At 46.6% G+C, this 25,633-nt stretch overlaps 1 protein-coding gene across 2 annotated transcripts in view; it reads right to left on the bottom strand.

The window, feature by feature from the left end:
- SFXN5 (sideroflexin 5) overlaps positions 1-25,633 on the bottom strand; it is a 439,382-nt gene that overhangs the window by 129,231 nt on the left and 284,518 nt on the right. For both annotated transcript variants that reach the window (XM_063925240.1, XM_063925244.1), the window contains exon 12: positions 17,047-17,132. In XM_063925240.1, the coding sequence (XP_063781310.1) occupies positions 17,047-17,132 (86 nt within the window). The remainder of the gene's footprint in view (positions 1-17,046; positions 17,133-25,633) is intronic.

The raw sequence follows: 25,633 nt of genomic DNA, 5'->3' as shown, positions 1-25,633 counted from the left end.
CTTTGTCGTACCGAAGCCGGACGGTTCGGTCAGACCGATTCTGAACCTAAAATCTCTCAATCCATACTTGAAAACTTTCAAGTTCAAGATGGAATCTCTTCGAGCCGTGATCTCCAGCCTAGAAGGGGATTTTATGGCGTCAGTCGACATAATGGATGCCTACTTACACGTACTGATATATCCTCCGCATCAGGCCTTCCTGAGATTTGCGGTGCAGGATGGTCATTAGCAATTTCAGACGTTGCCGTTTGGGCTTTCCACGGCCCCAAGGGTTTTCACCAAGGTTATGGCAGAAATGATGGTTCTCCTTCGCAAGCAAGGAGTCACAATTATCCCGTACTTGGACGATCTCCTGATAAAGGCGAGGTCCAAGGAACAGTTAAGAAATGTGGATCTCTCCCTGTCGGTTCTGCGACATCACGGTTGGATTCTAAATTTGCCAAAGTCTCAGTTGATCCCGGTCACTCGGTTGCCCTTCCTGGGCATTATCCTAGACACGGAGCTACAGAGAGTGTTTCTTCTGGAGGACAAAGCTCTGGAAATCCAGACCATGGTCAGGGAGCTTCTGAGGCCGACAAGTGTGTCGATTCATCAATGCACTCGGGTTCTAGGGAAGATGGTTGCGACTTACGAAGCCATTCTGTTTGGCAGGTTTCATGCACGGGTGTTTCAGTGGGATCTGCTGAACAAATGGTCCGGGTCTCACCTGCACATGCACCGGAAAATAAGTCTATCTTCCAGGGCCAGGAATTTTCTCCTGTGGTGGCTGCAAGGCTCTCACCTTCTAGAGGGACGCCGATTCGGAATCCAGGACTGGGTCCTGCTGACAACAGATGCAAGTCTCTGAGGCTGGGGCGCAGTCACGCAAGGAAGACATTTCCAGGGAAAATGGTCAAGCCAGGAATCTTGTCTCCACATAAATGTTCTCGAGTTAAGAGCCATTTACAACGGCCTGCTGCAAGCGAAGAACCTTCTTCAGGGTCTCCCTGTCCTGATCCAGTCGGACAACATAACAGCGGTGGCGTACGTAAACCGCCAAGGTGGAACAAGGAGCAGGGCGGCTATGGCGGAGGCCACAAGAATCCTTCGCTGGGCGGAACAGCACGTGAGCGCTCTGTCAGCAGTCTTCCTCCCGGGCGTGGACAACTGGGAAGCAGACTTCCTCTGCAGACACGATCTCCATCCGGGAGAGTGGGCTCTTCATCAAGAGGTATTTGCAGAAGTGACAAGGCGTTGGGGAATTCCTCTGATAGACATGATGGCGTCTCGCCTCAACAAGAAGCTTCCGAGGTATTGTTCTAGGTCAAGGGACCCCCAAGCCAGTGCAGTGGACGCCCTGGTAACTCCATGGGTGTTTCAGTCGGTGTATGTGTTCCCTCCGCTTCCTCTCATTTCAAAGGTGCTGAGGATCGTACGACGAACAAGGGTTCAGGCAATACTCGTCGTTCCAGATTGGCCACGGAGGGCCTGGTATCCGGATCTTCAGGAATTGCTTGTAGAAGATCCTTGGCCGCTTCCTCTAAGAGAGGACCTGTTACTGCAGGGGCCCTGAGTGTTTCCGGACTTACCGCAGCTGCGTTTGATGGCGTGGAAGTTGAGCGCCAAATCTTAGCTCGGAAAGGTATTCCCGGAGAGGTCATCCCCACTCTCCTTAAAGCTAGGAAGGAGGTTACGGTGAAACATTATCACCGTATTTGGAGAAAGTATGCCTCGTGGTGTGAAACCAAAGCAGCTCCTGCGGAGGAGTTTCACTTGGGTTGTTTTCTCCATTTTTTGCAGGCAGGCGTCGATGCAGGCCTGAAATTGGGTTCCATCAAAGTGCAGATTTCGGCTTTATCTATTTTCTTTCAAAAAGAATTGGCCGTACTTCCTGAGGTTCAAACTTTCGTGAAGGGAGTGCTGCATATCCATCCTCCATTTGTGCCACCCGTGGCGCCGTGGGATCTTGAAGTGGTGTTGCAGTTTCTTATGTCTCACTGGTTTGAACCTTTGCGTAAGGTTGAGGTAAAGTTTCTCACTTGGAAAGTGGTCATGCTTTTGGCTCTGGCTTCTGCCAGACGAGTGTCCGAGTTGGCGGTTTTGTCTCACAAGAGCTTATATTTGATCTTTCATTCGGATAGAGCGGAATTGAGGACTCGTCAACAATTTCTGCCGAAGGTGGTTTCTTCGTTTCACATAAACCAACCTATTGTGGTACCTGTGCCCAAAATGTCGTTAGAACGGCTCTTTCTAGGAAGACAGAGGCTCTGTTTGTCCTGTATGCTTCCAACAAGATTGGAAATCCTGCTTCTAAGCAAACTATTGCACGCTGGATTTGTAATACGATTCAGCAAGCTCATTCTTCGGCTGGGCTACCGTTGCCGAAGTCAGTAAAGGCCCATTCTACCAGGAAGGTGGGCTCATCTTGGGCGGCTGCCCGAGGGGTCTCGGCACTTCAGCTACGTGGTCGGGTTCAAACACTTTTGCTAAGTTCTACAAGTTTGATACCCTGGCTGATGAGGACCTCATGTCTGCTCAATCGGTCCTGCAGAGTCGTCCGCACTCTCCCGCCCGGTCTGGAGCTTTGGTATAGACCCCATGGTCCTTTTGGAGTCCCCAGCATCCTCTAGGATGTAAGAGAAAATAGGATTTTAATACCTACCGGTAAATCCTTTTCTCCTAGTCCGTAGAGGATGCTGGGCGCCCATCCCAGTGCGGACTGTTCCTTGCAGTTGTATGGATACTGGTTATTTTTGGTTACACGTAGGTTGTGTATCAGTTATATTCAGCTTGTTGCTGTTGTTAGTTCATAATGTTATCTGGTTTCCTGCTACTCCGGTTGTACGGTATTGTGGTGTGGGCTGGTATGGTTCTCGCCCTTAGTTTAGCAAAAATCCTTTCCTCGAAATGTCCGTCTCTCCTGGGCACAGTTCCTATAACTGAGGTCTGGGGGAGGGGCATAGAGGGAGGAGCCAGTTCACACCCAGTAAAAGTCTTTTTAGGGTGCCCAAGCTCCTGCGGTCCTTTTGGAGTCCCCAGCATCCCCTACGGACTAGGAGAAAAGGATTTACTGGTAGGGATTAAAATCCTATTTTTAAGTTGGATCAGCATTGTTGAAAACGGCCCAAAATCCTGTCAGAATTGGCCGCTAATCCGAAAAAAACACGTGGATCCGTGGCTAATTTGCCGATCCACGTGTTTTCCAACAAGTCGGAAAAACGGCAGTACCATTGAATAGGTCGAATCCTGATTCGACCCCAAATTTTTTTGGAAACTGCCGTCTTTCCGACTAGACGGCAGTTCCGACTTCAATTGAATAGACCTGTATAACCGGGTTGTCTACCTGGGCCGAAAGTCCCGGGAAAAAGCCTGATGAATAGCAGGGGCACTGGCCCGGGAACGTGTTCCCGGCTTGGGGCCTTTCAGACATACAAAAATCCCGGGTTAATGAGCGTTCATGTGCAAAAACCCGGGATTTTAAAGTATGTCTGAAAGGATATAAGTCCCCTTCAGTGGGAATATCTCTAGAGCAGGGCTTCCTACTCATGGTCTTCAAGGCACACCAACATTCCAGATGTAAAAAATAGCCATCCTTGAGCACAGGTGACTTAATTAGTACCTCAGGTTTTTTATTTAACTATCTGTGCTTAAGCATGGATATCACTATAACCTGGACTGTTAGTTTGCATTGAAGACCGATATTGGGAAACATTCCACCAGGAAAATTTACCTCCCTTTATCTCAGAAGGTCTTCCGCTGTGCTCCTCAGAGGAACCAGGCAACCCTCACTCCTGGTCTGTCTCACATCACAGCTCCCTCACACACTCCTCTAACGGACAGGGAAAGCAGCCATTATAGCGTCCGTAACTGATGTAACCGTCCTCCGCCAGGTCATTTATGAAGCACAAAATGGCGGACGAGATCCCTGTCAAGTATGGAGTAGGCGCAGCATTGTGGAGGGGAGGGGGGCAGGGGGTTACATGGTCATTTCCACTAATGATGTTGTGAGAAATGTGTGTCATATCCCACCTACGCAGTGACACCCACTCACACACAGAGTCCACAGCCAACTGAATGTGGCACAGGCCATGTATATTGTTCCATCTGTACAGTGGTTTCACGCTGGGGAATGATTAGTCTATACTATAAAAATCACCTAATAACAACCACAGAGACAAAAAAACGAATAGTTGATTTAGCTGTATTGTATTGTGTATAATATCATAATGTAATACAACGTTATGTATAGTGAATGCTTTTCTTTATGTTCACAATAGTAAGTGTTGCTAAAATAACATCTTTGTGTTAAAAAGCCTTAAAAAAATTAACAAATAGTGTAAAAGGTTAAAAAACTGTCTGGAAATTAAATAAATTTAAAGAAAACATTTGTAGCACACAAATCTATAAAAAACATAATGCAAATCACACACAATTCTTAAAGGATATGACGCAACCTTTTTAGTTTTCGCCTCTTTGCAGCATCAACATCCGCTGATCTAGTTTAGTCTCAGTGGGGAATCTGAGACATGTGTTTAGACTGGTCCAGTCTCTCAGTTATCCATAGGAAAGGTAGTCCGCCCAGCTCAACCTAATCCCCAATATAGCGGTCAGGCTGTAGTAGATATTCTCTCGAGCCGGCATCCCATAGCGCCCTGAATACAGTGCTGTCATTCAAGTGGATAACATTCCCCATTTTTTTTCCAGGAAGAACTGTGTGATCAAGTCCATGTGATCAAGTGACGAGGACAAGTAACGCTGCCCAGTCTGATCCAGGGATACAACACAGTCCCTGCACTTTGGGGGTCATTCCGAGTTGATCGCTCGCTAGCTATTTTTTGCAGTGCTGCGATCAGATAGTCGCTGCCTATGGGAGAGTGTATTTTCGCTTTGCAAGTGTGCGAACGCTTGTGCAGCTGAGCGGTACAAAAAAGTTTTGTGCAGTTTCTGTGTAGCTCTGAACTTACTCAGCCGCTGCGATCACTTCAGCCTGTCCGGTCCCAGAATTGACGTCAGACACCCACCATGCAAATGCTTGGACACGCCTGCGTTTTTCCAAACACTCCCAGAAAACGGTCAGTTGCCACCCACAAACGCCTTCTTCCTGTCAATCTTCTTGTGATAGGCTGTGCGAATGCATTCTTCGTTAAATCCATCGCCCAGCACCGATCCTCTTTGTACCCGTACGACGCGCCTGCGCATTGCGGTTGATACACATGTGCAGTTTTGCTGAGTTTTGACCTGATCGCAGCGCTGCAAAAAATAGCTAGCGTGTGATCAGGTCGGAATGACCCCCTTTCTCTGATGCAGAGAGGATGTGGAAGAGTCTTTATAGCACAGGTAACAGTGTGCAGTTGCTATGGCGACAGTCAAAAGGTCAACGCCACAATGTTGACTGTCATAATGTCCAAACTGTTAAAATGTTGACAATATCAACTTAAGGTTTAGGATGAAAATGGTGTGTCGACATGTACCTGTCAACACTCGGGATATGTCGATATATTTCATGCCGACACCGTGGGTGTCAACATTCTAAACATGTCAACGGTACGGTGTCTCGATAATGAATGCCAACAAAACATCCCAAACCCCTATACCTCATGTAACCAGCACCCAGTAAAGTCACAGTGCATATCTGGAAATGGGACGCAGTTAATTTCCCGACTGTCAGGATCCTGGCAGTTGAAATACTGACGCCAGAATCCCAACACCCGTCCATGCCAACACCTGAGGGGGAATAGATTAATGTGGCGGCCATAGGTCCCCATCGGGCCCGAAGCACAGCAAGTGCAGCAAGCCTGCGAGGAGACACGCAGCGCTCGAGGTCGGGATCACGACAGTCGAGATTTCATACCGAATCCCTGGAAATTATACAGGTTAAATTTTTTATATCCAAACTTCCGAAAATCAATCATATAACAGGACAGTAGTGAGGAATCCATGTTTGGCAGAAGGCCTATCTTGGTATACCGTGAGTATGGAGAGCTAAGAACATCAAACCACAGTCATATATGCTACGTGGTGGCCCAGCAGAGCTATGAGCCGCCATGACATCAAACTCTACTCATTTTACTCTCCTGCGTTCTGTGACGCCATTTGCATCTGTGACAGCAGCAGGATTACGCTCCGAACTGTTGTATAATCTGCGATACAGAGTTTTACAGGAAAACACTACATGGATATTTGTACATGATTATTAGAGGAGTTACTGATCGGATTACAATAGCATGTGAAGTGGCGAATAATCCAAAGAACGTCTAACCTAGACAACATAGGTTATGCAGGCGGCTATGGGTGTTACAGTGAGATAGGCAACCTCTGGTTGGAAGTGTGTGGGCCAGGACTACCGCGTTATGCAGACAGATTCGGATGTGTTGGTTTGTACAGCAATATATATCCCATTTGATATCTGCACCATAGTCTGCTAATGACCGATTGGGGCAAGTTGGGGAGTATTTCCAATTGGACGCTAGCCGGCAGATGATAAATTAGTATGAAGGTGATAGAAAGATAGGTGATAGAAAGAGGAGAGGTAACTAGCAATATGATCAACATACAGTGCAAGACACCCTATGCAACGTCACCCCTCTGACTACGGAACCGCCGTTATCAATCAGTAAGTATCTGGATACACGCTTGAATGTTGGAATTGTCACAAAATCATTCTGCACAGGTCTTCAATGTTACAGATGATGAGGGGCGGCTATATCCCCTTCTGAAAGGTTGGCTGGCATTGCCTGCCAGCCAAGTGAGGAGACTTGTTTTCTGACGCTGAGATAATTTATTATAAAACACCAGTTATAGGTGACACTTAGCGATCAGCTCTAGAACAGGCGACGACTGAACCTTACACTTCCCGTCAGTCACCCTCGCACAGCTGGCGCTATCTGCAAATGAAGTCATATTGTTAATGGAGTGGTAGCCATTCCTTTTTCTTAACACCAAATCTTGGCAAGTGCCCATGAACTTTTTTATCAGGCGTCTCAATGCCTGGGGGGCTCCTTGTGAAGAAGACTGAACCCAAGAGATAATTTCTGTCTATCTTCCGTGGGCCGTCAATAGACCCACTGGTTCCCCTAATTAACAGTTATCGCTCATTAGTTTGAGGGAAGAAGTTTTGGTTGCAGGGTGTCTGTTTCCTATATGCATCTGCACAAAGAAAAATGGATGTGAGAGCAAGTCACTTAATGACTCCAGCAAGCGAACATTCAAATGAGGCCCTAAGGGCTGAGAGTTACCGACGGAACAGGAGGGCTGAGCCAAACCTGGCTTTGTCTGACAAAACTTCCCCGTGATCCAGAGCCGGGGATGTGTTGGAACACCTACGCAGGAAGTAGCACGCGCGATCAGAGCTGGCGTGAAAGTGTGTCAACGACAGAGAGGTGACAGGTACAAGAGATTACATAGCTCTCAATGCGATGGGCCAGATTGCCAGCGTTAATGACTGTGTAAAGTTCATTCCGTTTTCTCGCAGGTAGGAGAAGGTACGCTGGAGCAGCTGACGCCGCTTCTGTGCCAGCCGCCCCGACTCTGCTATTGTGCGCCGATCTGCATATGTGGAGACGTATAATGTAAGCCATGGGACTAAAATAGACTGATAAGTGTCTGGGCTGTTGTGCCGCTAGGTCCTGATAGGAAAGAATAATGATGAAGCCGCAGCGATTGCGATACTAGCTGCATAGATGAGATGGTGCTATTGTCTGTTTTAAGAGTGGGTCCTCGTGAGTGCTTGCAGTGCATCACGTAAGGTAAATGGACTCTGGGTCTGTGGTGTCATTACACCGTGCGAGTGTTATTTGCCTTGATAGGAGCACTGGTATGTGGGCTGTGCTATGGATAATCGCCGTATGTTCATACTGTACCGCATGTGAGTCTTCACTGCAGCAGGAAAGCTGATTAGCATGTGGCCACTCTGCACCAGCCAGCCATCAATTTACTGCAACCCATGATGCAGAATACCCGGGAAGGGGGCACAACCACTAGATCAGCGAGCGTTCACCACTGTACAGGGTAAATCAGTACGGAGCCTGGAGAAGACAGGGAGCGAGTGTCTTGTTATCCTAAGATTCTGGAAAGGACAATAAGATGATACGGATCTACGATAGAGTACACAGGTGTAATATTAGATCATATAACTAGTATATCAACTTACAGGGAATTGATCGCCACGTTACACGGACACAGAGGACATTGACGTCAGATAACAAGTCAGTGGGGCATCTAGTCTAATTTTGTCAGCACTGGATCCATAAAGATCACCAGATGATCTGCTTCACTCGGTAATACGATGTAAACCCATCCTATAGTGTCCCATAGCTAATAACAGAAGGTAAACTTAATGCACGTCTCCCTGTTGTGTTCATTCAGAGTCACTGGGTACTCAGGTCACCTCCAGTCACAGTACCAGAAAGAGAAACATGGACATCTCTGACGCCTGCCTGTAAAGGGGGGCGTTACAGGGTTACGGGGGGGCAGGAAGGGGGAAGTTTTGCCATATTTCTGTGCATCGGGCGCTTCCATGACCTACATTAGACGCCAGCGTGATGAGTCTGTGTTCTAGAGCAGCTCTACGGGTTCTAATCTCGCTGCTTATGAGAAGGACGAATCATACAGCTGTGCCATTTACCAGTGATCAAAGAATGAACCAAACCTGGCGCTGTGATTTACACAAATGTTTTGAAGCTGCTCTCTATGGGGCTATTGGTATATATGCCCCAATTATAAAACACAAAAAAAAGAGAAAACCAAGAGAGCGCTAGTTCACATTTGATGTGGATATTTTATTTATATTAAATGAAAAAAAGTTATAAAAAATTATTATTTTTCTAGCAATGTTTAAAACATTTCAACTTATTGCCGGCCGGCAGAAACACTCTCACCACATAAATAAATAATAATAACTCTAAAACAGGACAATTCCCTTTCTTAAAAAAGAACAATTTGCATGAGTCCTATGATTACAGCTATTTAGATAATAATCAGTGAATGCTTCACAATTTTTCTCATAAATTGTATGTGTATTGGTTTTAACCATGGATGAAATACTAGTCACATATTTTAAGCGAAGTCTCTCCAGAAAATTGAAAGCCGGGAGCACTATCACACGCACGGTGATTGCTTCAGAGACATTTGCATGACAAAAACATTCATTCTATACTTTCAGTACATGATACGTATCACTGGCTCAAACATCTGTGAAAGTATATTGGCTTAACAAGCATGTCCATCTAAGAGCAAATAATTACCAGTGAAAGCAATTGCCATTAATCATTATAGCTTATTCGAATGTCGTTTCACTGTTTCATAAATATACCCAGGAATATCTTCAGCATTTCTTCACAATTTTGACACGTGGACTGTTACATTGTAGCAAGATTTCAAAAAGCAACTTAATACAGGTTTCAATTTTCTGGAGAGACTTCGCTTAAAATATGTGACTAGTATTTCATCCATGGTTAAAACCAATACACATACAATTTATGAGAAAAATTGTGAAGCATTCACTGATTATTATCTAAATAGCTGTAATCATAGGACTCATGCAAATTGTTCTTTTTTAAGAAAGGGAATTGTCCTGTTTTAGAGTTATTATTATTTATTTATGTGGTGAGAGTGTTTCTGCCGGCCGGCAATAAGTTGAAATGTTTTAAACATTGCTAGAAAAATAATAATTTTTTATAACTTTTTTTCATTTAATATAAATAAAATATCCACATCAAATGTGAACTATTTACCAGTGATAGTGTTATTCTGCCTTTGGCCTTTGTGTGTTTTCTATCTATGGGCCTAATTCAGAGATGAACACAAATACCGCCGCAGCTACGAAGGTGTACACGGCGACTGTGCGAGAATATGCAAATGCCGGCTGGTTTTGTACTAAGGCGCCCAGAGGTGGCTTTGTGAGTCCCAGGCTAACTCACCAGTATCGTGCCCCGTGCCGGCTATTGCATAACCCCCTTAATATTATATATATTTTCTACTGATGTTTACATTAAAGTTGGGAAGTGATTATCAGGACTCACCGTGCAGTTCCAGATGAAGAGTTTATTAAAGCAGCATGGCTACAATATAAGGGTATTATATCTACAGACAATTACATAAAGTAATAATATATAGCAGAATTCACTAGTGTGGGGTGAACCTGCCAGACGTCCGGCAGTAACCTCTTTGAATAGCATTACATAAATTTTAAGTACAGGTTTTAAGGATATCCATGTGTGAGCATAGATAGCTAAAAAACAAACAAAAACAAAACAAAACAAGAGGTACTAATTAAGTCACTTGTGGATATTCTTAGGCTGCCTTGAGGACCGAGTTTGGGTACCACTTATATAAGGAATTTTGAATAAATGTATTATTTATTTTATGAAACATTAATGTAATATTATTATTTTTTTATCTTAGATGGGAGTTTGGTAAAGGACAATGAATGAACAGTCAATCACTCCAATAAACAGGGCGGTCGGTGGGTAAATAATAGCGTTTCCTTACACATCAATGCTGAGACTATGACGTTTCCTCCCACGCATTGTGTCCAGCTTATGAAGTGAGTAATATGCTATATAAGAATATAGTCTAACCATCATCCCAGACCGGACACCACTAAACTGTCCTCCGTCTCCAGCTCAAGTCTCCTCTCCCTCTCTCGTTCAGCTGAATCCTCTGTAATTAATGCCCTGTTGGTCTTCTCACAATCACCTAAGCCCAACAAAAGTAGAAGAAAAAAAAAAAACCCAGGCGAGAAATAGTGAACCAATTTAAAATTAACAGCGGATAGCGTGAGACATCATGGAGAGCGGTAACGGAGAAGTCCAGTCCGCATTACAATAGATGGAACATCCTAATTAAGCTAAGATATGACTTCATTTAATAGGAGGGAAGGGGTGATTCCCCCCCCCTCCCCCCCAATTAAACAAAGAAGGTGCAATTTCTTAATTGGACATCTGATTTAGACACTGGAAGGTTTAGCATAAAGTGGTTTATAATGAGTGGATGTGGTCACTGCAGAAGGTAAACGACCCAGCCGGGGAAGCAGTGATTTCATGTGATGATGTTAGTGTGTAATCCTCTATGTTTGGGCCTTTTACGTTCAATACAGATAGATTTCTAAGTACAGCAAAGGCAGGTTGTCATTTGTGGTCCCTACACCAAGCTGGAGAAGAGCGGCGTGATTACCGATGCACCTCTTCCTACGCTATGTGTATGAGAACGTGCATGGAGTACCAGGGCAAGGCGGCGGTGTCCTTGGGATTGGTTGGACTGTGGGTGGATACCATAACGAGCTTGGGCTAAAATCTAGGGTCAGGGGTTTATTACGCCTTTAGGAGGCCGTTCCCCATTTAGTCGGTGGCTACAGAGGCTTTTGCCATCACTGAAACAACCTGATTTTTTTTTTATCAGGCATCATGCATCGCCTATTACTTTCAATGGGGGCGCATGCCGGAGCAGACGTACTGTGAAGCTTGGTTATAGACGCATAGTGACCCAGGCAGGTATAACGCTCCCAATAACGGATGTAAAATCAGAGCGTTCCAATGTAACATTTTCTATTAAAGGAGCTATTGAGACCTGAGTAAGACTGCAGTGAACAGCAATTTAGGAGAAAGATGGAGAAGCAGTAGTTTTAGAGGGTGGGATGAAAAGTGTAAGGGAGCGGGACAAGAGCCTTGTCCATCCTCATCTCCGGCTGTAATCCCACAAATGGCTGTGCAATGGAATATGGGGAGCAGTAATGTATGCACTGGGCAGTGAGGTAGGTATATTACCTCAAATGAAATGCACTGTCCATCCTTATAGTTTGCAGATAGTACCCTTGACTTGCCCACCTCTGTCTTGGTAACTCTATTCCCGCCTCAGTAGCAGCCTTGGTAACTATATTTCCGCCTTAGACATGGCTTTAGCGCCTCTGTTCCCACCTATGTTGTGGCCTGGTAACTCTGTTCCTGCCTTAAGCTATAGAGATTTGTAGGCCAACGGAGCAGCCAATTCAAGAAAGCATATACACTTACCGGCAGGCTGCCTGATATGTCGTTCCTATCATCCAGCTAGGTGGGCATTGCCCGCTGTGATGTAATTTCCTGCAGGCAGTGTACGGGTAGTCAGAGGACCGCCCGTACACTGACCAGATGTGCAGCTATATCTGCATATACATTGAACATTCGGCTCTGCTGCAGAGCCGACGCGATAGGTCTGTGAACAATGTCATTTGCAGACATATTGGGTGTACACACCCGCTGACCCGATTGTGATACATCGGCTGATCGATCGAGTGGCCGATATATCACTCACTGTGCACCCAGCTTAGTAGTGTCCTTGGAGTCTCTGTCCTCCTCTTGGTCATAGACCCCCTGACACTGTTCTAGCAATAGTCCCTCCCAATCAATGTAAATTTAATTCCAGACTGTGAATGGATTGCTCCACGCTGGTTTACAAGTCCCCCCAGGCATCGTTTACAGAGCGTATTATTTTACAGCAATGGCATGTTGCGACTGGGAGATGTTACTCAAAGACTAATGGTCTCTGGAGAACATATGGAGACATCACTTCCTTCTCTCTCCAAATCAATAACTGTACCAGTGACGTTCAAGTAACATACAGTATAATACAAGACAGTGCAGACATGCCTAGAGCCCCGCTTCCAGCCCAGAAATATTCTATATCACTATGAGACGGATAGTAGGCGGCTATACAGCTGGTTCCAGCACCACAATATGTAACCTGCACACATTCCCAGAGCTGGATACGTATATGATGAGGCTGTATTTTCTTTATGCTCTGCATTTTCTGTATTTATACGCGTCAAATATGAATATTTTGGTTAAAAAGCACAATCCCCCCCTGCGCCTGTCCCTGCGCTGTCTGGTAACAATACTCACGTGTAATTACAGAACTTTAACCCTGGTGTAACCGGCGCAAGCTGCAATCAAGCCACTGTGTCCATGCATCTCGCTCTCATCGCTATAAAGCTGACCGTATATACTTATACAGCGCTGCCACTGGCTACAGATCGCTTCACATAAGTACGACGTCACTCAGTTTCCTCCTATGTGCCAGAATCCAGAACGGATTAAATCAAGCCATGAGAAAAGAGTAAGGGTGAGGGTAGGATTGTGCTTTTGCCAAGACGTTACATCTAAAAATCATCAGCGCAAACCTATTTTGCAAACAGTCGCTTCCCCCTATTCCCCTTCCCTCCAGCCTGATTTACTGCAATGCCGCTTTCACATCACAACGCCGGGTCCCACCCGGTAACTGGAAACGGGTGCTTCCCGAATGGGACCCAGCACTGGACCCTACACACCACCATCCCGACCCAAAAATATGCTGAGTCGGGTTGCCATCCGAGGGGGCAGGGATGGAGCCGGCAATAGGGGCGAGTGCTGTGCTGGGAAATTACATCACCTCCGCGCCGCCTTTCCATATGCAGTGAACAGGTAACGGGTCGCATCGACACGGGTAACCCGTTCACACTGCGTCTGACCCGGTAATAACCCTTTTTATAACTCGGGTTGAATTATCGGGTCAGGCGATTTCTGGAGTGACCCTTTCACACCGCACAGCGACGCGTGTCGACCTGGCAATATACGGGGTCGATGCCAGGTTATTTATGCGGTGTGAACGGGGTATATGTGGTCACAGAGGATTATGCAAGAGCACACAGCAAAGAGGCGACGCAGCAGCTACAGAGTGGGCAACGTGAGCAGGTGCTTGCACACAAAGTCCGGTGGTGATGGTGCCACTATGTTGATGACCAGTTGAAAATAGTGGTGAGGAGCCAGCGGTCAGTGATAAAAACCAGCAGAACCACCCAACAAAGACTGGTGGGGCAGGTATAGTAAGCCCAGTAAACCTAAACCTTGACCCATAACACCTCCCCATAACCCTAACGTCACCCTCCCGCAGCCTGACCCTAACAGTCTGTATCTTGAGAATGTCAACATTTCAGATGTTACCATTGTGAAACTGCCAAAAGTTTGAACCATCTTGTCATTTTAATGCCGACACAGTAGTTGACCTATGGACGTCGATGTAATGACTGGTGATTATTAGTCAGTATACCGCCATGTAAAGGTATTACATACGTGTACAACACTACTGCCATGTAAAATAAACTATATTGGAGAACCTCCAACCTTTTAATAAGAGGAAACGATGGGAGTGTGAGATGATCACAACTATCCTTTCAGGCAGTGTTAGGGATTTTTGTTGAGCAAAGACTTGAAAACTCTTAGTTACGAGAATAGCGCCGCCTACGGGTTATAAGATGGTTTTACGCAAGAGGGCAACTATGATATCCCAAAAACATATATTGTGTTGCAAAGGAAATAACCAGCAAGACGTACTTATAGTCAATGTTGCACAACAAACAGTAATTAGCCATCGTTCCGCTGTGAGTGAAATGCTTCAAACTGTGCGAAAATTCATTAAAATGCTCAATTAATATTTAAGAATGTTCAATTAAAATCTTACGTTTCGCCAATTGTGGTACCTAATGTGACAATGACGCGCTGCGTGAAAACCGCAGCATCTGCCATCTCCAAGTGTACGAAGAATACGGCAGATTGAGCGCAAGCACGCCGGTGTAACGTATCTTGCGCATATTTGACAACAGAAACATAGAATGTGACGACAGATAAGAAGCACTCGGTCCCATCTAGTCTGCCAATGTACACGCACACACTTACACACTAGGGTTCATTTTTGTTGGGAGCCAATTAACCTATCACAATATTGTTGGACTGTGGAAGGAAACCGGAATACCCTTAGGAAATCCATGGGGAGAATATACAAACTCCACATCGGCCTCAGACTGGGTGCAAAACCCACATATATGGCTGTGAAGATGGACTACATCTTATTACAATTACAGGTTGAGTATCCCTTATCCAAAATGCTTGGGACCAGAGGTATTTTGGATATGGGATTTTTCCGTATTTTGGAATAATTGCATACCATAATGAAATATCATGGTGATGGGACCTAAATCTAAGCACAGGATGCATTTATGTTACATATACACCTTAGACACACAGCCTGAAGGTCATTTTAGCCAATATTTTTAATAACTTTGTGTATTAAACAAAGTTTGTGTACATTGAGCCATCAAAAAACAAAGGTTTCACTATCTCACTCAAAAAAGTCCGTATTTCAGAATATTCCGTATTTCGGAATATTTGGATATGGGATACTCAACCTGTGTTACACATTACCCCAAATTATATAAAAATAAAATGTGTAAAAGAAGGGCCACACATGACATACACTTATAGCCACGTACACCACACACTAAAATGTGACTCAATGTACATTTGTTTTTGCAACAGATGCAGTTTCCTAAATCTCCTGCATGTGCAATCCTCTCAGCGGATGTGGGAGATGAGCCTGTGTCAACTGCCCCTTCATGCTAGGCCTGACACACGGTAACAGCTCTCACCTGAGGTGCGGTCAGACACACTCACACACACACACAAACATACACACACACACACACACACACACACACACACACACACACACACACACACACACACACACAACAGGACACGACACATCCTCAGCTGCTCATGAAAGGCTCAGCCACGGGTAGCAGAGGGTCGTAAACACGGGAATGAGGAGGACGAATGTCCTGCTCACAGATCCTGCCAGATAACCTGCATCTCCAACATGGCAACTCCCCAGCAATAAATCCAGATTGCAGATAAAGGGCAGGCCTCACTTTGAAGCTATTGTAGTTAATGGAGAGGGATATATTCCTGCTATGTGACCCTGTGTCCTGCAGGCTGAAATATCTCACTTCAAAGTGTTTACCTGCAGCACAGAGGGAAGTGTACGGGCGCTCAGTGCTGGGGACCATATACTGGGAGTATGGGAGGTATACGCAGGTATAGAGGACACAGGTACAGCGTGCAGTGTATATGAGAAACCAGAGGGCGGGTTCCCAACCGTCAGTATACTGACAGCGGGATCCCGCCCACCAGTATGCCGGAAGCGGGGCGAGTGCTAGAGAGCCCCTGCGGGCTTCCTACGCTGCAGGCGCGGGTTATATTCTCCCTCTATGGGTGTCGTAGACACCCACAGAGGGAGAACAGCCTGTGGCGTGAGGATTCCGGCAGTGGTATTTCCCTGCTAGTCCGGATTCCAGCGCCAGCACTGTCATTATCCCTAATGTGAGTTATATTGTGCAATACGGTTATTATGGAGTGCCCCCGTACACACTCTCAATGGTAAGTGACGGTAAATATGGTGTACTTACAGTATGAGATCACTTACATTGCTGTCAGAGCCTCACACAGAAACTAATGTAAGGTTTCGAAGAATGTTTACAGAGCACATATGGTCAACTTGATGGCTATACATTAAAAAAGAACTTTAAATATTTGACACACATAAAATTATATCAGATATGAGGGAATCATTTATTTGAATAGATGAAATGCTAATGTACGTTCTATATAATCCCCAATAAACTGGGATCCATATGGTACAGCGCAGGGAAAGACACAGCACAGCAGTAATCCTGCAACTAGTAGTTGTGGTATTTTATAATCTTTGTGCATGCAAGCCTGGCGAACTACAAATACCATCATGCTCTGCCCAGTATCCAAGTACAAAAAGGTGCAGCCACAATAATACCACCTATGTGTGTATATATATATATATATATATATATTTATATTATTGGATGGATGGATGGCTAGATAGATAGATAGATAGATAGATAGATAGATAGATAGATAGATAGATAGATAGATAGGTCACTATTATGACCTGCTGTCCATACCCTCACTAGGTATCTCCGGGGCTAAGTGTGGGGCAGGTTGCTACCTTTGAGCATAAAGCCCGACTCCTGCTCATTATTACGGCAAATGAGGAACTAGAACCTTACACCTTGTAATGAAGAACGAGGTGTCGATTTGTACTGAAGACACTTCGTGGAATTTGTTTGGGATGACACAAGTCCGAGCTCAGTGCTGAGAGAGACAATTACAGGTGGGAAGGGTGGGCAGAAATCTCCCCCCTGTATACGAGACGTGTACAATTAGTGTACACTGCCAGGCTCGGAGTACTCACTTTTCAAGTCCAGACATTATAATGGGAGGTAGAACCAGAATAGGCATGGGAAGCACCACTCTAGTGAGAGCCGTCTCTATCAGCGCCTGCAAAGAGAACAGAACAGCAGTTATAACGGAGGTGCAGAAACCACGTACAGCGCTAGCATGTTACATTGTCTGTCTTATGTAAATCATCCCCTGGGAGACTTCACTGCATGTGTCTCAGCACACACTGGAATTGTGGAACCTGGTGCACTACAACTCCCAGCATATCATTACTGAACGTTCTTATATTGTTTTTGAATTGTAAGCATACAGTATTACTTATCTATTTATCAACGGCTATTTATATAGCATGCACATATTCTGCAGCGTTGTACAGAGAACATTAAGTCATCGGAGCAGTGGAGGTTACACCCTATATAGTCTCTGTCATTTACACAAACGGGAATATGTTTATCAGAAGCCCAGTAACCTAGTGGTTTATTTATGGAATACTAGAGGAAATTGAAGAACCTGGAGGAAACCGACGCTTAACATGAGGAGAACATATAAACTCCACAGAGAGTTCCATGGTTGGCATCAAACCCATGTACCCTGAGCTGTGAGGCAGCAAAGTTATTACACCACTGTGCTGCCCATTCAATAAATATTAGCTTATAAAGCCCAGAAAATAATAACAGAGACATAATATCTCTGTATCGCGTTTACCGTGGATCATACTCCAGCACAAGATGGGCACATGGAGTGCCAGCTCTGAGCAGAAGGATCACAGAGGGCACCATTATAGACCTATGGCAGCGTCAAGATCTTAATAATCCCGTTCAAGTGATGATTGGGATCAGCAATCTTTTTGGGATCACTATTGATTCAATTCATGACCAATCACTGGTAAAAGGAGCAGTCTGACCAGCGTGCATGGGCTCCTTTAGTATTAGAGCGGACCTTTATACATGTAGTTATAGAGCGAGGTTCTCCCTGGTATGATGGTACCAGACATATATTTATCTCAGTCTTGCCCCTGCCCAGTTGTGTATGAGCCTAGTTTATAGTTCTGTCGGATTCAAGGCTTGCTGGGAGCTGCGAAACGTCTTTAATACAAAGAGGGATTTTCAGTTCCCTTGAATAAAATTATGAAATCCACACTAATTAATGTGAATAAACAGGTAGAAACAGGGAACCTTTCCTGCAGACTCTCGGTTTGTGGCTAGGTACATTGAGAATCTCTCCTGCACTCTCCATTCGTGGCCAGGTACTGTGGCAGGAGAAGTACTTTGCCACCTGTAAGCTACACACAGGGCATACTTGCCTACCTGACCCTCTCCATAAGGGAGAAAATACTCTGTTCCTGGACTTTCCTGGTAATGTATGATTGCCATCACCTGTGGTGAGCTAGTTAATTGATAAGAAAGGTGTTTCACCACAGGTGATGGCAATCATACATTACCAGGAAAGTCCAGGAACAGAGCATTTTCTCCCTCATGGAGAGGGTCAGGTAGGCAAGTATGACACAGGGTCCTGGGGGTGAATGGGAAGTGTGGATGGACCGGGTTCCCATCCATTGGCCCAGACCAGGTCTTATAGGCTTCTTAGCCCAAGAAGCTGCTTCATCAGCCAGCACCTGGCTGCTGGGTATAAAGCAGAGTCTCTCCCATGAGTCAGGGCTCCTGAAGGCAATTAGTGTCCAGGTGATAGGCCTGCTAGGGACAGTGGGATCCGGAGGGCTGGGCTACTAGTGTCAGGATGCCGGGACCTGAAGGGTTCCTTATTTAGTAAGAGGGAGTGAGGCAGGGCCTAACCTCCCTGGTTGTTTATACTAAAGACAGTGATCTTTGTTTTATGTATATCTTTGTTTTTGAGCTACCTGAATAAAAGGTATTTGTTGTTTTTGCACAAGCCTGGAGTCGGTCGTTGGTGGATTTTTGTAGCAGAACACATTCTAGCAAGTCTCCTGTTACAGTACATTGAGAACCTCTGCTGAATTCTCCATTCGTGGCCATGTACTTTGGGAATCTTTCCTGCAGACTCCCTATTCGTGGTCACATACTTTGGGAAACTCTACTGCAGACTCACCGTTCATGGGGGGTCATTCTGAGTTGATCGCTCGCTAGCAGTTTTTAGCAGCCGTGCAAACGCTATGCCGCCGCCCACTGGGAGTGTATTTTAGCTTAGCAGAAGTGCAAAAGGTTGTATCGCAGAGCGCCTGCCAAAATGTTTTGTGTAGTTTCAGAGTAGCTCAAAACCTACTCAGCGCTTGTGATCACTACAGACTACTCAGTTCCGGATTTGACGTCATGAACACGCCCTGCGTTCGCCCAGCCACGCCTGTGTTTTCCCTGGCACGCCTGCGTTTTTCCGAACACTCCTTGAAAACGGTCAGTGGCCACCCAGAAACGCCCACTTCATGTCAATCACTCTGCGGCAACCAGTGCGACTGAAACGCATTGCTAGACCCTGTGCAAAACTGCATAGTTCGTTGTGCCTGTACATCGCGCTGCGCATTGTGCCGCATACGCATGCGCAGAACTGCCATTTTTTAGCCTGATCGCTGCGCTGCAAACAAATGCAGCTAGCGATCAACTCGGAATGACCACCATGGCCAGGTATATTGAGAACCTCTCCTGCAGACTCTCAATTCGTGGTCACATACTTTGGGAATCTCTCCTGCAGACTCTCAATTCGTGGCAAGGTACATTGAGACCCTCTCCAGCAGACTACTTTCATGGCCACGTACTTTAAGAATCTTTCCTGTAGAGTCTCCATTTGTGGTCACATACTTTGGGAATCTGTCCTGCAGACCATGTATTCGTGACCAGGTACACTGAGAACCTCTCCTGCAGACTCTCAATTCGTGGCCAGGCCAGGCACATCGGCAATCTATCCTACAGACTCTGAACATTACTAGGATGACACATTTGTCACAGATAGTAATGCTGTCAGGTTATCGGGTCTCCCTTTTCTCTGCAACCTCACTGTGTACAAGGATGGGCACAGGGGTACTGCAGAGTCTCTCTGCCCACATAGCCTTCATACAGAACACTGTCTCTCCGCCACTCCTGACGGGTGACGCAGGGCAAGGTTAGGTATTAGCTATAGGATTTATGTAGTGCACATAACAGATTTATGTGAGGGGGCGTTTATTGGTTGCAATGAATCATTTATTATGCAAGAAAACCGTTCTTCCATATGTTTTACTATATACAGCGTGGTATAAATATCTCACTATCTCTGTGACAGAGTGGCTGGCGTACAAGTGACGGATAGATTAATAATGTGCATTGTTACAGCTGTAAGACGCAGATCCCAGTCCATCCTTTACAGTACAGCTCTGTATGTACAGCACTGCAGCGTCAGGTCACAGCGTTAAGACACGGATCCCAGTGCATCCTCTACAGTACAGCTCTGTATGTACAGTACTGCAGCGTCAGGTCACAGCTGTAAGACACAGATCCCAGTTCATCCTCTACAGTACAGCTCTGTATGTACAGTACTGCAGCGTCAGGTCACAGCTGTAAGACACGGATCCCAGTTCATCCTCTACAGTACAGCTCTGTATGTACAGTACTGCAGCGTCAGGTCACAGCTGTAAGACACGGATCCCAGTTCATCCTCTACAGTACAGCTCTGTATGTACAGTACTGCAGCGTCAGGTCACAGCTGTAAGACACGGATCCCAGTTCATCCTCTACAGTACAGCTCTGTATGTACAGTACTGCAGCGTCAGGCCACAGCTGTAAGACACGGATCCCAGTGCATCCTCTACAGTACAGCTCTGTATGTACAGTACTGCAGCGTCAGGCCACAGCTGTAAGACACGGATCCCAGTCCATCCTCTACAGTACAGCTCTGTATGTACAGTACTGCAGCGTCAGGTCACAGCTGTAAGACACGGATCCCAGTTCATCCTCTACAGTACAGCTCTGTATGTACAGTACTGCAGCATCAGGCCACAGCTGTAAGACGCAGTTCCCAGTCCATCCTCTGCAGAACAGCTCTGTATGTACAGTACTGCAGCGTCAGGTCACAGCTGTAAGATGCAGATCCCAGTCCATCCTCTACAGTACAGCTCTGTATGTACAGTACTGCAGCGTCAGGTCACAGCTGTAAGACACAGATCCCAGTTCATCCTCTACAGAACAGCTCTGTATGTATAGTACTGCAGCGTCAGGTCACAGCTGTAAGACGCAGTTCCCAGTCCATCCTCTACAGTACAGCTCTGTATGTACAGTACTGCAGCGTCAGGTCACAGCGGTAAGACACGGATCCCAGTCCATCCTCTACAGTACAGCTCTGTATGTACAGTACTGCAGCATCAGGCCACAGCTGTAAGACAAGGATCCCAGGCCATCCTCTACAGTACAGCTCTGTATGTACAGTACTGCAGCGTCAGGCAACAGCTGTAAGATGCAGATCCCAGGCCATCCTCTACAGTACAGCTCTGTATGTACAGTACTGCAGCGTCAGGTCACAGCTGTAAGACGCAGTTCCCAGTCCATCCTCTACAGTACAGCTCTGTATGTACAGTACTGCAGCGTCAGGTCACAGCGGTAAGACACGGATCCCAGTCCATCCTCTACAGTACAGCTCTGTATGTACAGTACTGCAGCGTCAGGTCACAGCGGTAAGACACGGATCCCAGTCCATCCTCTACAGTACAGCTCTGTATGTACAGTACTGCAGCATCAGGCCACAGCTGTAAGACACGGATCCCAGGCCATCCTCTACAGTACAGCACTGTATGTACAGTACTGCAGCGTCAGGCAACAGCTGTAAGATGCAGATCCCAGGCCATCCTCTACAGTACAGCTCTGTATGTACAGTACTGCAGCGTCAGGTCACAGCTGTAAGACACAGATCCCAGTTCATCCTCTACAGAACAGCTCTGTATGTACAGTACTGCAGCGTCAGGTCACAGCTGTAAGACGCAGATCCCAGTCCATCCTCTACAGTACAGCTCTGTATGTACAGTACTGCAGCATCAGGCCACAGCTGTAAGACACAGATCCCAGTTCATCCTCTACAGAACAGCTCTGTATGTACAGTACTGCAGCATCAGGCCACAGCTGTAAGACGCAGTTCCCAGTCCATCCTCTGCAGTACAGCTCTGTATGTACAGCACTGCAGCGTCAGGTCACAGCGGTAAGACACGGATCCCAGTCCATCCTCTACAGTACAGCTCTGTATGTACAGTACTGCAGCATCAGGCCACAGCTGTGAGACACGGATCCCAGTCCATCCTCTACAGTACAGCTCTGTATGTACAGTACTGCAGCATCAGGCCACAGCTGTGAGACACGGATCCCAGTCCATCCTCTACAGTACAGCTCTGTATGTACAGTACTGCAGCGTCAGGTTACAGCTGTAAGACACGGATCCCAGGCCATCCTCTACAGTACAGCTCTGTATGTACAGTACTGCAGCATCAGGCCACAGCTGTAAGACACGGATCCCAGTCCATCCTCTACAGTACAGCTCTGTATGTACAGTACTGCAGCGTCAGGTCACAGCTGTAAGACAAGGATCCCAGTCCATCCTCTACAGTACAGCTCTGTATGTACAGTACTGCAGCGTCAGGCAACAGCTGTAAGATGCAGATCCCAGTCCATCCTCTACAATACAGCTCTGTATGTACAGTACTGCAGCGTCAGGCAACAGCTGTAAGATGCAGATCCCAGTTCATCCTCTACAGTACAGCTCTGTATGTACAGTACTGCAGCATCAGGTCACAGCTGTAAGACACAGATCCCAGTTCATCCTCTACAGAACAGCTCTGTATGTACAGTACTGCAGCATCAGGCCATAGCTGTAAGATGCAGATCCCAGTCCATCCTCTACAGTACAACTCTGTATGTACAGTACTGCAGCCTCAGGCCACAGCTGTAAGTCACCGGTCCCAGTCCATCCTCTACAGTACAGCTCTGTATGTACAGTACTGCAGCATCAGGCCACAGCTGTAAGATGCAGTTCCCAGTCCATCCTCTGCAGTACAGCTCTGTATGTACAGTACTGCAGCATCAGGACACAGCTGTAAGATGCAGTTCCCAGTCCATCCTCTACAGTACAGCTCTGTATGTACAGTACTGCAGCGTCAGGCCACAGATGTAAGACACAGATCCCAGTATATCCTCTACCATAGAGCTCTGGTATCTACAGTACTGCATGTCAGCGTCCGGAGTCTTACCGGTACGCTGGGGCCGCGGGGCTGGCTTCCTTGGCGTTGTGCGGGCAGCGGCGGAGGTGGGCTGCTGCGCCGGATCCGTGGGCAGCAGTAGCGGAGGTGAGGGGGTCCGCTCGTGGCGGCGGGACGCCGCTACAGCGGGTCGCTCTTGCTGAACCGTTGCTTGGAGACCAGGGGCAGTGAGCAATGTGGCTTTGCAAAAAGGTCTGCATTACTGGGCGCCGCCATGTTGGAGACCAAGTTTTAAGCATAGTTCCTGTTTCCTGTTTCTTCCAGCCAATCCAGGGGAAGCTCTCCCTATAAAAGGGGGCTGGTTTAGGACAGGGATGCCAGTGCTTCAAGTTACAACCCTGTTGTAGGTGCTTCAGCCTGTGCTCCCAGGATTCCTGCTGTATCTTGGTTCCTCCTGATCCTGCTTGGTCGGTTCTCTGTTGCTGCTGCAGCCCTGCCGTTTCTTGCCTGCTACTGCCTGTGGAAGCGCTCCTGGAAAACCCGGTCCAGTAAGACTCTTTGGGCACAGTCGGCCCCGGGTCTTCTGCCTCGTCTTTCAAGCCACACTCCACAGATCTCCTTCACCAGCCACGCCTTTGTACCACTGACCACAGCCTGCAGATTATTATCTTCAAGCCTCGTTTACCACAGTCCTTGTCTCCAGCCACGTTTTCAACTACCATCCACAGTTCCACAGTTCGTCATCTACAGTCTCGTCTTTCAAATCACAGTCCGCAGTTCTTCACCTCCAGCCACGTCTTTAACCATTGTGCTTCAGCCTCAGTTCCCTACCTCAGCCCTGTACATAATAAATACTTTCCATTGACTCTCAAACCCCGCCTACGTTCTTCATTGCTCTGTGTCCCATGCGAAGGAACTATATCCAGCCCCCTCATCTGGTTCATTCATAGCCTGCTACCTCCTCGGGCAAATCTCAGCTGCCGGATCCTCAAACCCTGCCAGACGTGACAGTAAGCACTGGCCCAATGGATTCGACGGGTGATCAGGCCTCAGGAGGGGATTCAACTGCAGATATCTGGTCTCGCTTAATTAAGCAGGAGGCCACACAATCTCAAATCGTGCAGTTCATGCAGAGTATGTCCGAACGTCTCGATTTTCTCTGTGTTGCCATGACGGCACCTCAAGTATCTACAGCTGCTCCCACATTGGCACCTCCGGTCCTGCTTCCTCCTGTACCAGTACCACTTCCACGTTTGCATTTGCCACCTCCCAGTAAATTTGATGGGAATCCAAAACAATGCCGCGGGTTTCTTAACCAGTGCGAAATCCAGTTCGAACTACAGTCGGCCAACTTCCTATCAGCACGAACCAAAGTAGCCTATATAATTTCTTTACTTACCGGGCAAGCGTTGGAATGGGCTTCACCTTTGTGGGAGAGGATGGATCCCATCTTATCTAACTATCCAGAATTCATGGCCACCTTTCGAAGAATCTTCGACGAACCGGGCAGGACTTCTGCCGCCTCATTGGAGATCCTGCGCCTGCGTCAGGGCACGCGCACGGTCAGTCAGTACGTGATCCAGTTTCGCACCCTTTCCTCAGAACTGAACTGGAACGAGGAGGCTCTCATTGCAGCTTTCTGGAGCGGTCTCTCCGAAAAAAATCAAAGATGACCTCGCAACTCAGGACGTACCTGATAAGTTGGATAAACTAATTTCTTTATGCAATAAGTTAGATCTGAGGTACAGAGAACGCTGTATGGAGAGGTTGCGGTCAGATCGCCCTAAGCCTAGAATTGTTCTTCCACCAACACCATCATCACCAACTGTGGAAGAACCCATGCAGATTAATCGCTCCCACCTCTCCAATGAAGAACGTCAGAGACGGCGACAAGGGAACTTCTGCCTGTATTGTGGTGCATCTGATCACTTTGTTAAAACTTGCAGTCTACGTCCGGGAAACGCCCGCTCCTAGTTTGTGCTGGAGAGGTCAAGCTAGGAGAATTCTCAGAATTACATACCAAGAAAGAGTCTGTCCTGTTAACCCAATTGGAGCTCCCTTCTTCTTCTCTTCTCATCCCTGCACTACTCGACTCCGGAGCCGCCGAAAGCTTCATTACGTCAGCTCTGGTCAAACGATCTGGAATACAAACGGTTCCTTTGGATCGTACCATTTCTGTTACCGCAGTGGATGGAAGTTATATCCCAGAGGGTATTATATCCTTTCGTACTATTCCTCTCAAGATGAAGGTCGGAGTTCTCCATTCAGAAAAAATCTCTTTCCTTGTAATTCCTAAAGCCTCTCATGAACTAATCCTAGGGTTTCCATGGTTAATCAGACACAATCCCCACATAGATTGGCAAACTATGGATGTTCTCTCTTGGGGACAAGACTGCTTTCAGAACTGTTTACCTTCAGTTAGACCTCTCTGTTCTTCCAACCCTTCCAGCCTTCCTGTGGAGTACCAATCATTTCA

Source organism: Pseudophryne corroboree, chromosome 1 (assembly GCF_028390025.1).
Source record: "Pseudophryne corroboree isolate aPseCor3 chromosome 1, aPseCor3.hap2, whole genome shotgun sequence".
NCBI classification, from domain to species: Eukaryota; Metazoa; Chordata; class Amphibia; order Anura; family Myobatrachidae; genus Pseudophryne; species Pseudophryne corroboree.
The sequence above is the reverse complement of the archived record's forward strand: the minus strand, read 5'-3'. Positions and strand labels throughout refer to the sequence as shown.